Consider the following 15,013-nt stretch of genomic DNA (forward strand, 5'->3'; position numbering starts at 1 on the left):
GAGGGGCATCTTTGAGGACATTGTAGAAAGTTGAAGAAGTAACTCTACTAAGTTTCACCTTGAATGTGGTCTCACTTGAGTTCTTGTTTGTTAGCTCACACAAAGCCTACAAATAAAATCTCACAAGTGAAGGTAATTTCGCAATCCAATCATTTATCAATTACAAAAAAACAAATCAAAAGAAAGACATACCTTCTTTTCTTTAGTATGTGCACTTCTTCTCCTAGGTTCTTGAGTCCTTTGACTATTTATACCCTACAGTTTGTGTACACAAAGAAAAATTTCATTTACATACTGCCTCAAGATGAAGTTCATAAGAAATATGGCTTACCATCATTGAATTTATACTTCCAAATTTCTTCTCTTTCATTGGATTTTCTTTCTCCTCAACTTCCTAAAAGGAGAAGGAAAGAAACATAAATAAGCTTGAAGTCCCATATTTATGCTTACAAACTAACCATAAGAACACATATCATATTGTTATTATTATGCTCTTAAGGGCACTTACCAAAGCATAGTCAGTCTCAATATCCACCTGAAGCACATCAATTTTGGCCTTAGATTCCTTACCGCAATTTGCAAGTTGAGTAGAAAGTGAAGAACAAATCTGCATGTATGTGAAGCTATACATTGTGATAGAGGTAGGTGGAGGCCTATGAATGCTACTACTTCTTCCAAATAATAGACAAGGAGCATACACCTTGTTGACCCCTTTGAGTTTGATCTTGTTTTGATTCATTGCCCATGTGACATGTGCTTACTCCTTGTGTAGGTTATATCTCATTCATTGCCGTATCAATCTGGATATGAACAAAAATCAAAGTAGAGATGAGATATAATTGATATCGTCAAACATGGCTTGCTCAATTTTTTGCAAAGAAATATAAATTCACAAATTTGTTCATGATACTTAAACATGCATCTTGATTGATGTGTACATAACGTGTATCCTAAAACAAATATAGCATGAAAAGAGAGAGATAGGATACATTAAATCTGTGCTATCATCCCTATTTATGAACCCATCAGACCTAAGGGAAGTGAACCACCAATAGAGACCTTTTGGATATTGCTAGACTTGGAGTAAGATAGCATGATACACATATCAAATATAATTTAAACCAATACACATCACACTTCACTACAAGAGGCTCTTCATATTAGAGACGCTCACACAGCGACGCTCCAAAAAACATTTCCCGGCGTCGCTATGAGCGTCGCTATGAGCGTCGCAAATCTCTTTGTAAATTTGCGACGCTCATAGCGACGCCGGCTGGGGTAAAAAAATAACCGAGCGTGCCCAAAAACTCAGATCTCAGATCTGAGTTTTTCGGCGCCCTGAAGCAAGGAGCAGGTAACGCTCTCCCTCACTCTCTCTCTCTCTCTCTCTCTCTCTCTCTCTCTCTCTCTCTTTTTCTTCTCCACACACACACACACACACACGAGGAGAGGAAGGAGAGCCAGGTATGCTCCTTCCCTCTCCTCATTCTCATGTTCCCTTCCCCTCTTTCTCTCTCCCTCTCTCTCTCTCACACACACACACATACACACACACACATAGTGTTTTTGAGAGAGAGAGAGAGAGAGAGACAGAGAGAGAGAGAGAGAGAGTACAAACAAAAACAAAAACGCACACACACATACATAAACAAAGAATGCACACACACATTGAGAGAGAAAAAGAGAGAGAGAGCATGCATAAACAAAAAACGCACGCATTGAGAGAGGAAAAGAGAGAGAGAACATGCATAAAAAAAAACGCACACATTGAGAGAGGAAAAGAGAGAGAAAACATGCATACGATCCAAAAAAACGCACACACATTGAGAGAGAAAGAGAGAGAAACTAATTTAACGTCGTAGGAAACTAATTAAAATTAAAAGACCTAAAGATCTAGCCGACGAGGAGTTAAACTCAAGACCTATTATTCAAGAGGGAAATGGCATAATCAATCTATCATACTTGGCATGGGTGATAGAAAGGTTATACCATTTATCTCTTTTTTTTGACACACACATCCACACACGCGCACACACACAAGAAGAAGAGAGTTATAACGTCGTAGGAAACTATCTTAAAAGACTGTGTGAAGATTAGGTTATATGTAGACTTACATTAAATTAGATTTAGGTTTATTTTTAACTAGATTTACGTTTATTTAAGCTAGATTTAGATTTACGTTATATTAGATTAGATTTAGGTCTCCATAGACTGCGATGCCTGCATGAAGCGGGTGAAGAAAGCCCTCAATGGAATATAGGGTATTGCTGCCTTCACTCATGGTGGGCTCCGTCGATCCAAAAGTACTGATGAAATGTCTTCAGAAGATAGGGAAGAAGGTGGATCTTCAGGGCGGCAAGAGTCACTACATCCCCGACACAATGACCATCTAGACAACCTCTAGTCATTAGACTTACGTTAAATTAGATTTAGCTTTATTTTTAGTTAGATTTACGTTTATTTAGATTTACGCTTATTTACGTTAGATCGAGTCCACGCAAGAGTTACTTACGGTTTAGGGTTTAGAGTTAGACGAACAGTGAAAAGATCTACTGTGAAAAGATGTTAAGATGAAGTGAAGTGCTACAGCTAGAGAAGAGGCAAAGGGGTTTTGTCCACTACATGCAGTATCATGTAGACGTGGGTGTGTAGATTTCTTGTACCCACAAATACAGGTATTGACCAATAAAGACGAGATTATAACCCGGTGGTTCTGATCTCCGTGCACCTCTAGACCGAGGTGTGCGGGGATTGGACATGACTAGAGAATGTGAGGTAGAGAGAGAGAGAGAGAGAGAGAGAGAGAGAGAGAGAGAGAGAGAGAGAGAGAGAGAGAGAGAGAGAGAGAGATAAGATGAAGAATGCCAATAGAATATTAAATTTGTTGTCCAGGTTATAAGTTTTTTATCCTCATTATGAGTAGCGATGAGGATGTGGGACCGTCCAACCGAAACACCTATCTCTCAACGAGGGTCTTATGTCCTTGTAATCAATGCAAGCATGCTGTGTGACGGACAAGACGTGTTTCTTTGCAGCACGTTTGCGAATTTGGCGAGTTCGATCCATCTATTATAGATCGAGTTGTTGCCAATTATAACTCGTCGGACTCTGACGCTGGCCAACAAGCAGCAATCTTGCAACCCAATAGACGTGTTCGCAGGCGCTTTGATCAAGCAGCATATGTGAGGCCACAAGATGTAGCCTCTGACAGCTCGGGGGATGATCATGCAGAGCACATTCCCAACGAGGCAATGTTTGAGCCCGAGATTGATGAAATGATCGAGACGATCATGGATTCAGAAAGGCTTATCTATGATGATATGAAAAGTGAAGCCGATACGCCATTGTATAATGGAGCACGTATGTCTAGATTGAAAGCACTCCTGGTTCTTCTCAACATGCAGGCAAAGTTTGGATGGAGTGACACTAGCGTCACAGCGCTTTTCAGGTGATCTATTACAATTAGTTTACTTTAATAGAACTCTAAATGTACAATGATCTGATAGATTTTTACACGATTGTATCATATTTTTATGTTGTGTAGATTGCTGAAAGAGCACATACTACCAGCTGACAATGTGATGCCAGATTCCCGAGATGAAGCAAGAAAGATTTTGTGAAACTTGGGGATGGATTACAATTCTATCCACGCTTGTCCTAATGACTGCATTCTTTTCAGAGGGGAATACACAGACATGGAGAAGTGTCCGAAATGTGATTCCGAAAGATATCGAGTAGATCTCCACGGGACAAAAATTCCACAAAAGGTCTTGCGACATTTTCCTCTGCTTCCTCGCATCAAGCATTTCTTCGAATGTAAGTCCATGGCCGCCCTAGCATCATGGCATGAGGAGAATAAATCTTCGGATGGTGTGCTACGAATTCCTGCAGATTGCGCAGCCTGGAAACATATAGATGGAACATGGTCGGATTTTGCCAGGGAAGCTCGAAATTTGCGCTTAGGCCTGGCTATGGATGGCGTAAATCCATTTGGTCAAAGATCAACATCTTACAGTGTATGGCCCGTTGTCATCGTCAACTACAACATTCCCCCGTGGTTGACTACGAAGAAGGGGTACCTATGGCTAAGCTTGATTGTGCCAGGGCGATATAAAGTGGGGAATATGGATGTGTATCTTCGTCCACTATTGGAAGAGCTACAACAATTGTGGATTGGCATAGAGGTGGTGGATATGAGCCGACACACAGGACGACGGAATGCTTTGATCAGAGGCATTCTAATGTGGACCATGCATGACTATCCCGGGCTAATAGAATGCTCAGGTGATCTATAGACACTCCTCACTCAGACACTGTAAATATTGTTTTTTCCCATAGTTGATCTATTATCATGTGTATACATGCAGGGCTTCAAACAAGCGGATATAGAGCATGTGTCACATGTGGACCTAGACTGAATGCACGTAGGGCACCCTCACTGAAGAAGCAAATCTACAAAGGTCATCAAGCGTATCTTCTAGAGAATCATGTGTTACGCGATGGCTTTTTGGGAAGAGAGCCACCAAGGATGTCTGCACAAGCATGGTTAGAGCAGAAGGAGATGTGCGATGACGGATTGCCTCCAGGGATGAAGAGACCATCTCTATGGTACGAGTTACCATACTGGCCCCGACTCATGATCAATCACTTGCTCGATCCAATGCACATATTCAAGAATGTGGGTAATCTACTATGGGACCATTTGACCGGCAAGAACGATACTTTGGGAGCCAGAGTTGACCTTAGAAATGTGGATCGTATGGAGCAATATTGGCCGCAAACAGCGTCTGATGGATCGATAAAACTCCCTAAAGCACCATGGATTTTCACAGGAGCCCAAGAACGCAAAGTAAAAGAGGCCATTCGATCTTTGCGGACCCCCACTGGCGTAATGCACTCGCTCTGGACGTGTTTTACTAAAGAAGGAAAGCTTACCGGTTTGAAGTCACACGATTGGCATAAAATGTGTCAGGTACGTTCATAGTGGTCTTTAATATCATTGCATAAAATGTGGACTTTAATATCATTGCTGCACATACTTTACAGTTTATTTTACCGGTTGCCATTGAGGGATGTTTGTCTCTCGACATCCGTAACACAATCTACAACCTTGCAAAGCTGGTGCAATGGATCTCACAAAAGGAGATCAACGTAGACTCCATACCATTCGCCAAACTAAATGCTGCGGAGCTTGTGTGCATGTTTGAGAAACATTTTCCTACTACAATGCTAACCATTCAGGTGCATCTTCTTGTTCACATAGTTGATGAGGTGGAAATAGCTGGCACAGTTCATTCCAGATGGATGTTCTTCTTAGAGCGTTTCATGAAAACGCTTAAGGGATATGTGCGTCAAAAGGCACGTCCGGAGGGTAGCATGGCAGAAGGTTGGTTGGTATCAGAGTCCCTAGTGTACATTGGAGAGTGGCTAGACGGATTTGATAAATCCCGGGACACGCTATGGCGAACCATAGATGATGAGCGCATATCTGGGATTGTCATGTGCAATCTCGGTGTTGAGAAGAAGATGACGGAAGATCTAGAGGCTAAAATCAACCGATTTTGCATGCTTCACAATCCAGTGATGCAAAAGTGGATTTCACAATATGAGGATGCAAAGCAAGAGCGACAAAGGGCACGAATCGAGTGGAGACGCGGAAGACGACCACCGATGCACTATCCAGCGGTTCTGGAGAGCCTACCAACCTTCATGAGCTTAAGATGGTTGCACAACCAATTGAAAAGCGCACAACAATGCGGTGACGAAGTGACTGAAGAAGAGTGGGAGTACTCTCGGGGTTTGCGACCAAGGTAAGTTTGCAATGTACGACTAGCAAGTGACTTTATTTATAAACGTTTGAACGGCCACTCATAATCTTTGTTCGTTGTAGTATAAGTCATACACAGCAGCATGGTATAAAGGTCGACATTTTAGGGTGGAACGAATCGACAAAAAGCGTTTTACTCAAGATTGTGGAATCATGGCAAAATTTGAACAGTCTAGTCGACGACGTTCCTCTGATGCAAATCCTGTGGTGGCGGAACTCACTTACTTCGGCACGCTGCAAGAGATTTTGAGGATCGATTACAGAGGATTTTTTGTCGACTTGTTCGACGTGCAATGGTTCAAGATAATCATGGAGGGTCGCAACGCTACTGTGCGTAGAGGAGAGTCTGGTTTTCTTGGGTTGGATTCTACTAAGAAATGGACTGACCTAAGAGACACTTTCGTACTACCCGAGCATTGTGAACAAGTAAGTATGTAAATAGTTAACATCCCCCTTTTACAAGTTATGTGCTTGAAAGCTCTCATGTAAGTTATGTGGCTCTGGCAGGTAATATTTCATCCTACAAAGTCTACATCAAGCTGGTGGTACGTCATAGAGGTAGCCCCTCGTAGTGCAAGGACGTATGAAGGCTACCATGTGCCAATCACAACGACATCAATGGAGGAGATCAGAGAAGATGCTCAATCAGAAGCCGCTGCGGTGGTGCCAGACGAGCATCAAGATGCTACTACTCTATATGGGGTGCATGCAGAGGAGCTACAAAATGAAACAGAGGATATGTGTTTAAACGGAGAGCTCTATATAGATATAGGAAGTTATGCTGAGTTATGCGAGGATGAGAGAGAGATCTCTTAAAGCCACAAATATTGTATTTGAACAATTTTGCTCCGTGTTGTAAAAGCTCTGGCTCTCTAAGTACCTTCCATGGTGTATAACGCTCTTTTCTACTCGCGCTCACATCTTTTGATTGAAAATTCTGAGTTTTCGACTTGCCTCTTCTATCACTCGATTCATTGCGTCATTGTATTTATATGCGTCATTGTATTTAATGGTCTTTGCGTCATTGTCTACTCTATCATTCAATATTAAGTTTAAATATTCGTGTGTTTAATGCAAGTATGGATGATGAGGAGTTTCTTTCTTCTTTGTCACCGCAGCAGAGACAGTGGTACGTGGAGCGTCATCGCTCTGGCGCATCATCGCGCGTTCCTACACCATCCGCATCTCCCTCTCTTTCGGAGCATTCGGCGCGCTCCGAGGCTTCGGCGTCGACGAGACGAGCTTCACACTCGTCTAGACACCGGCGCTCTAGTGGTGGCGGTGGCGGTTGTTGTGTGGATTCCGCCGCCGATGCCTCCACACCACCTCGTGTTTGACGAGGCTCTTTACCCTCCCCTTCTTTGCCCGCCCCCACACCAGCCACAGCATCGCCATCTACGCCAGGTTTTGCACGGCTGACTGTTCCTAGAAGCTACACACCTCTACCTACTCCGCCAGGAGCCACCCCACTCGACACTCCTCGCTTCGGGGCCCAGAGGCCGGTGGAGACACCTGACGTCCGTACCCCCATCGACACGCCGCTAGAGACCCCTGCCGGGACACCCAGGTTCACGCGTCACCGGCCAGAGGGCTTGCCTTACTCCGTCGACATCAGCGGCGGCATCATCATGGATGATGACGGCAAGAAGGTGATCTCGCGCATGCGTGGTCTTTGCTCTCAGCTGTTTAGACACTACATACTAACCAAATGGAGTGAAGTACCAAGTGATTTAAAAAACAGAGTCATCAGCATACTTCATGATGAGTTTCCCGTTCCAACACGGGATCAGCGCTTCAATGAAGACCTGATGAAGATTCGAATGCGCGAATACTGCAAACACAAGCGTTCCGAAGTGCAAAAAGCAATCAAGAATGGGTGGAACAGGCCAGATTGGCTGGCCAAAGAAGATTGAAAGAATGCGAAGAAAGCAGCGCGCGAGAATCCCGACAAGTGGAAGCAACAAAAGGATGCAGCCAGAGCGCGAGTAGAGGCAGGGAGCTCGCACCACTTGGGGAGCGGTGGATGGGCATCATTTGAGGCCGATTTTGTAAGTCTTTTCACATTGCTCTTTATGCATGTTTGATAGTTTAGGGTTTATGAGTTTTTTAGTTCTAACATAATGAAATCTTTGTATGTTTTGACAGTGGTCGATGACAGGACGTGATCCCACACCGTACGAGCGCGAGTACACAGGCAGGAAGGGTTTAAACGCCCTTATGGACATTCTCAGTTCTCGCGGCGGCATGGTTAGTATTAGGGTTTACTCTTTTTTATTTTTTGTATTGTTTTATAAATGTCGTTATATGTTTATACTTACTGAAAGCTATCTTATTGTCTTTTTTTGCAGAATCCGACAGATACGCCGCTTGGATGCGATGAGACGTCTAACTAGACGACGTCAGTTTAGCCGTAGCTAGATAGCATTAGTTTAGGGTTTCTCATAGCTTATGTATCATGAGACAAATTTTATACGTCTTTTTGAACCATGTATATTATTACATTTGTCACCGCAGTTCCTTTTGCCAATCAATTCTTTATGCCTATGATGTTGTACAATTGTCATTATTACATTTGCCAATCAATTCATTTTGCCTATGATGTGTACAATTGTCAATTTTGCAAACAATGCGTCTTGTGGGTGACTATTTTGGGTCTATTATCTACCTTTGCACTTTTTTTAAAAAGTGAATCAAGTACAATATGGTTGATTGGTGGCAGGGCATTCAATGCCCTGCCACCAAAAAAATATTCTCTCGGGCATCGCTATGAGCGTCGCTATTTATGGCTCTGTAGCATCGCTATAGTCTTCTGTGTAAACGTCGCTATAGGCGTCGCTATATGCGTCGCTATATAGCGACGCTCATAGCGACGCATATAGCGACGTCTATAGCGACGCCTATAGCGACGCTCTCGTAGCGACGCTCGTAGCGACGGTTTTAGCGACGCCGGGGGTTATAAAAACCCAATGTATTTCCGTCGCTAACAGCGTCATAAGAGCACACAACCTCTTGTAGTGCTTTCCACTCACATTTTTAGCAATGAGGTCACCATTGTCCATATCATCCTCATATCCAACATTCTTATGTGCGATGGGTTGAGCCTTGGATGTGGGGTTATCTATAACATGCTGAAACATGTGGAAGCTGTGAAAAGTTAGATTTAAATTTTTCAAACGTAGACACAACATAGAAAAACAAATAAACATTGCATATATATTTATATAAAATCAATCAATTACTACGAAGATCTTGGTTGTACACCCCATAAAGCTTTGGTTGTTGTGTCCTATGAACAATTATTTTTGGATTGATCTCAAATATTTAAATCAAAGAAGGTAAACTAGCAAGAAGTTTAGCTACCAAGAGAGAGTTTCACTTAAGTATAATACAATTACTTTATCAAACTTATATGGGAACTACTCATACTAAGCTTGAACCATGCACTATCTTTTGGATTAAAATTATGAAGACTAAATCCTTCACTTTAAAGTAACATCTATCAACAATAACCTCCCCTGATAATTTGATAATTGTGAATTTGGTCAAAACAAAAAAGTAACATTTTTCAAATGTGGACAAAAAATTATACAAACTAGGTATAGTTTGTACTTACTTGTGTAGAACAAAGTATACCAACATGGTGGTCATTCTCATATCCATCACCCTTAGGTAGTATGCTCTCAACATTGGATGTTGGTACATGAATCTGAACATGTTGAGCAAGTGGCATGGAAACCTTAGACACAAGGAAAAAAACTAGATCACCTTACTATACAATGAAACATTTTTTTTTAATACTCATGCACATGTATTCTAGTCAATGGGCCATGGTGATTGTGATAAACTGAGCTTATGTGATGAAAATTTTAATGCATCATTTAATTTTGGATATTGTGACATCTATGTCTTTCTTCTAGCAATTGTTTTGGTTAAGCAAGAATCCATTCGATTTAAAAAAATCATGAACTATAAAATATAAACTACTTAAAAAGAGTTTTGCTTAGAGATTTTTTGCTCTCTATAGCAAATTATAAAAAAAAGGAATGCACAATGTCTTACACGAGCATTAAACCAACTTATGAAGAAAGAGACATTGAATGAAATAGCCTCCTTATCAATTTGTTAGTTTAAAATTTCATCCTTATTAAAGGAAATGCCAACTATACATTTGAAAAAAGTCAAATCCTAATAGTCCACTTACATTGGTTGAGAAAAGGACATTAGTGTTGTCATTCCCATGATATTCATCACTTTTGGGTAGCACGGTAGACTCAAAATTTGATGTTGGTGCATGAGGAACGTACTAAAACAATGTTAATCATAGCGTTAGAGATGAAGAAACTTGCATAAATAGAAATTAAAACACTATCTAACAAAACATGGTTAGTGAATCTTACACATGAGTCTATGTGGAGGTCCACAATTGGTGATGATGAAGGTTGAAAATGATGTGTTTGAGATGTACAACCATCAATGCAAGTTTTACTTTTGTTGACAAACTATACGACAAAAAAGAAGCATATTCTTAGGAGGCTACATGGTGAGACATTCACATAATGCATAAGTTTGCATTTTCTACTTAAAATTTATAAACATATCCATTTTTCATGTACCTTGGTTGTTGCACCTCTAAAACTAGTATCATGGAATCCTTTTGGGGAATATTTGGTCCCGTATACATCGTAGATTGGCTCAAAACACTAAAAAATATTGAAGCTTTGGTAAAGTCTCAAGAAATTATGATAAGGTAAGATTATCAACAAATTTATTACCTCAAAAGAGTCATTGATATTTATAGCTTCATCCAAGATTTGTCGGAAACTTTTGGAGCCCATTCCAAGATCATTGCTAGGGATGGAATCTTGTGTCTCTCCTTCCATTGAGTCAAATCTCATTGTTTTGCATTCCTTAGAGATAAAGACATGCATTTATTTTAAAACAATATCTTCCTTGTTATACCATGGAGATAAATGGAGAGTGCTACCTACCACATCATCAACTTGTACCCTACAACTCTCTCGTTTGGCAAAGATTGATGGTATAAGAACTCTCTCACCCTACATGAAAGACAATTGCTTATTTCAATGGATATTGAACCAACAATATGAGTCAAAAGAGATGAAAGGAAGTGGCACTTACTATTTTTAAGTCATTGATAACTTTTCCATCTTCACCGGGGATGAAAATTGCCCCAAAAGCATTTAGGGTACTCTTGAAATTTGTTACTTCCACCTCCCATGTTTCGTAATATCTTGTACTTAACGATTTGACAAACAATCCCACTCCCCACATGACAATATCATTGTCCAAAGTAGAGAAAGACATATACTCTACACTTTGAGTTCGTTGCATATGAAATCTCCATGCTATAACTTGCAATGGCAGTGTCGTGACACTACCATACAATATAATATGTTGACCAATGTTCTCTCTCCCACAAGCCCAGCATGGTTTAGGTGTGGCATAGCATCTACGACGTCGTGCATCTTGTAGAAAACCCTCATAATTTGTAGGCAAGGGTATTGGGGGTACAAGAGGTTGTGATGGAGCATTTTGAATGCTCTTTATATCCTTAGTTGCTTGCACAATGTTGGTATCATTTATATTAGTTATAGGCAAAATAGTTATTTTTTTATGGCTAGTATTCTTCTTATAATGTTTCCATTCCAAGATTTTGGAGTACACATTGATAGTCGTTTTTCGGCTCTTTGTAATTACCACAGTGAGTTACCTCACCCTACCAAAATCACCCAAACACTATGGCTATCCCTACCATTTCACTGTACATAGGCGTGCGTGAGTCACGGGACTTTTCCCATATCTTCTTAAAAAAACCCTCAATTAGCTAGTCATTGGGCTAGTTGAGCCAAAAAAAATAAAAAAATAAAAAAAATATAAGTATATTATGGCCCATGTGTATGTAAATATTTCTTTATATATAGGGCCTAAATAAAAGATTTTTTCATAATTATTTTGGTATTTATTTAAATATTTCTACCTAGGTGTGTGTATTTATGCTCTGTACATTGCCTCACCATTACCACAATTTTTTCTTACCATTTTTCATACTCTTTATTCCATATAGAAATATTTTCATGTAAGCTTCTCTTACATTTTGTGTAACTCCACCCCAACAAAAATCCAAAAAAACTAGTTTTATTTATGTGTATATTTTTTCACTATTTTGATTTTTCCATTCCTACATCTATTTTGTTTTTTTCTAAAAAATTAGAACACCAAAAATATTTATCTTTTTATGGTAGCCTCATAATGAGAGAGATTTCTTTTGACCCCTTTATATTTTTTCCACTTATATTATTTATATTTGACATGTACATATTTTTTAGACCCCTCAATATTTGATTTTCTTAGTTGTACTATTCACTTATATCCTAATCTCAACAATATCTTCAATTATAGACTTACCAAATAAGGTCAAGGGTAGGTGGCATGCATACATGCACTATGGAGGGCTCACTCTTGGAGTTATTCAAAAGAATCATCCAAAGAAGGACCCCACAAGGACCTTTGCAGTGGAAAAAACCGGTCGGTTTTGCTGAATTTTTAAAGTTCACTTGCTCTCCGAATTTGAAAAGGTGATACAAACAAAAGTTGTAGCTCGTGGGCTGAACTTTTGCCTCAAATTTTTTCATATTTTTTTGAGCTACGAGCTGTGAGCTATGATTTTTTTAGTGGACCCCAGTTTTCCCATGCTATGCAGCCACACTCTCTCTTCCACTTTATCATTTTCCTCTTTCACACACACTTCTCCACTCATCATCCCCATCTCTCTCACCACTCCTCTCTGCACACTACTCACCTTCTCCTCAACCTTGAAGAATAAGAGAAACCATGGTGAACTCATACCTCCCACACACAATTCCATTCCAAAATTGACCACCTAGTCTCATTTTTCCTCCTCCAATTTACCCATATCTATCAAAAAAACCACAAAATTCAGCCTCTTCTCTTAAAAGACAGCATCATGGTGGTTGATTACTCAGCTTCAATTATCTTGTCTCTCAAGGAAGGTCAAGAGTGGAGAAAAAATGTACCGTCAAAGCTAGTGGACCGTCAACAGGCGTCAAAATCGGCCCTACTCAAGACACTTGGAGCATCAACCTTGTAAGAAAGCCACCTTTTCTTACCTCTTAAGAGTTTTTTCTTCTTTATTTGTATCCTACATGGATACTCCCATTGTAAATATCCAATTCCATTTGTAAATTAATACTAACTCTACTAACACTAACCCACTATGAAAAGTCCTATCACCTCCATTTCTCTCCTCTCTCTTTCCTCACCAACTTCTTGATAATTCCAAGCAAAAGAAATTAGATAAATTGCTGAAAATCTAACCCAACCATGGTTAGAGGAGTAACCCTAGCCTTCAAAATTGCTATAAAAAGAGGGTGTAGCTAGCACAAAATGGGGAGCCATAAGCAAGAGCACTATGCTATAGCTTGAGAAGCCAAGCTCAACCTCTCTAGAAGGAGCTCTTGAGTGGAAGCTCATTGTCTTATGCATGTGCATGTGTTGTAATAGGGGATTAGCAAGGGAACTCTATGCCATTGTAAGAGAGAGAGTGATCATTCAATTGAGAGTAGGAAATCTATCATATCTCCTACTAGTGTAAGCCCAACATTTGCTGAATCAAGGAGGGTGGATTTGGACTAAGTTTGGATACTTTGTCTCCCTTCCAACGTGAAGTAATGGACAACAATGATGCGTAAGTGTCTTGGTGTTTTTTTAAGTTCTTGATAGCTTGTCTCTGGTGTTGTCATCAATCTAGCCATAAATCCCACATACTATAAGAGGGCGACAGGGTGGAGAGGACTCCCCTGGCCTTAAGACAGTGATCGGGGTGGCTTTTCTTGTGATGTGTTGTGGTGAAATTTACGCAAGCTATGTTGAGCAAATACTAATCTCACTTTGATTTATCATGACAGATTTGTAAGAAGGTATTAATGCAACAAACACCCCCTCCCCCTTTCTCTCTTTCTTAAATATATAGTTATGTTTGCTTGATCATTGCCGATACGTTTCAAAGCAGCCCGAGCACTCTCTCTCTCTCTCTCTCTCTCTCTCTCTCTCTCTCTCTCTCTCTCTCTCTCTCTCTCTCTCTCTCTCTCTCTCTCTCTCCATCGTGTTTTAGTGTGTAAGAGTGTTCCATTGGTGTTAGGGTTAGTGTAAATTCCTTGCTTGTTTGTAGGTTGCTCTAACGATTCTCCTCTTTTGCGTCCTAGTTCGCTCTTAAACTAGGTGGTGCCCCTTGTGTAGTTGGGATTTGGTTGTGGGTTTGTTGTTTTGGTTTGTGTTGTGTTGTGCCCCAGCCCCATTGAGCAGCACGGGAGCCTTGAAGGGTGTCTAGAGGCCACTCTTCTTGTTGCCCGGCCCGGACCGCCTCAACATCATCAACTTGCCACCTAAAGGAGGTGTCTCCAAAGTGTAAGCAATCTAACTTGTGAATATTCCTTTCAATGAAGCTACTAATGTTATGTGCCTCATTTCTATTTGCTCTCAAGTTAATGCTTGCAAACTCCCTTATACATTCCTCATCAAAAATGGTAGAAATCCATCCCCTTATGGTCCTCATGCCCCTATTGTAAGAAGCATGTTGTGTTTTGTAGAACTTTTCTAGAAATGCTTTACCTCTAAGAGGATATAAATGTGCCACCAATTTTGGACGAAAGATACGCTCATATGTCACTGGTATTGCCTCAAGATGAATCAAGCCAAGGTTTGGAAGGGGAGCATGCAACCTCCTCTCGATACGTGAAGCAAGGACGCTACTTTGGGATTGTGATTCATGCCTTCCTTCTCTCGACCATCCTAGCTCTTGAGGGTTTTGCATTTCTTGCAACCTACAAGGAAACATATAATTCAATTTAATCCAACCAACTCACGCATGCTCTCTCTCTCTCTCTCTCTCTCTCTCTCTCTCATACACAGACGTCATGCAAGAGCCCCATAAATGACTTTCCTTATCTATAGCTCGAAGATAGCTTTCCACACCTTTTTCATGCATTGATTAACAATAGTGGATACTCGATGGAAAATTAATCAATGACATTGTTCGAAGAAATATGCTATGAAAAGACCCCAAAATCTATCTACGGAAAGCTTAATGTAGTGAACTACTATATCAACTTTCAAAACTTTGTTAACTTTCATATAAAGCCTCAGCAA

At 40.5% G+C, this 15,013-nt stretch overlaps 1 protein-coding gene across 1 annotated transcript; it reads right to left on the reverse strand.

Annotated features, from left to right (window-relative positions):
* Positions 1 to 283: 283 nt before the first annotated feature.
* On the reverse strand, positions 284 to 10,755 carry LOC147453965 (uncharacterized). The gene is made up of 4 exons (XM_086516990.1): positions 10,600 to 10,755; positions 8,857 to 8,955; positions 509 to 607; positions 284 to 394 (listed from the first exon to the last, which is right to left on the reverse strand). The coding sequence occupies exons 1-4, from the start codon at positions 10,753 to 10,755 to the stop codon at positions 284 to 286; spliced, it is 465 nt and encodes a 154-aa protein (XP_086373116.1).
* Positions 10,756 to 15,013: the final 4,258 nt, after the last annotated feature.

The sequence above is a fragment of the Adiantum capillus-veneris genome, chromosome 7, assembly GCF_014529385.1.
Source record: "Adiantum capillus-veneris isolate H3 chromosome 7, ASM1452938v2, whole genome shotgun sequence".
Lineage (NCBI taxonomy): Eukaryota > Viridiplantae > Streptophyta > Polypodiopsida > Polypodiales > Pteridaceae > Adiantum > Adiantum capillus-veneris.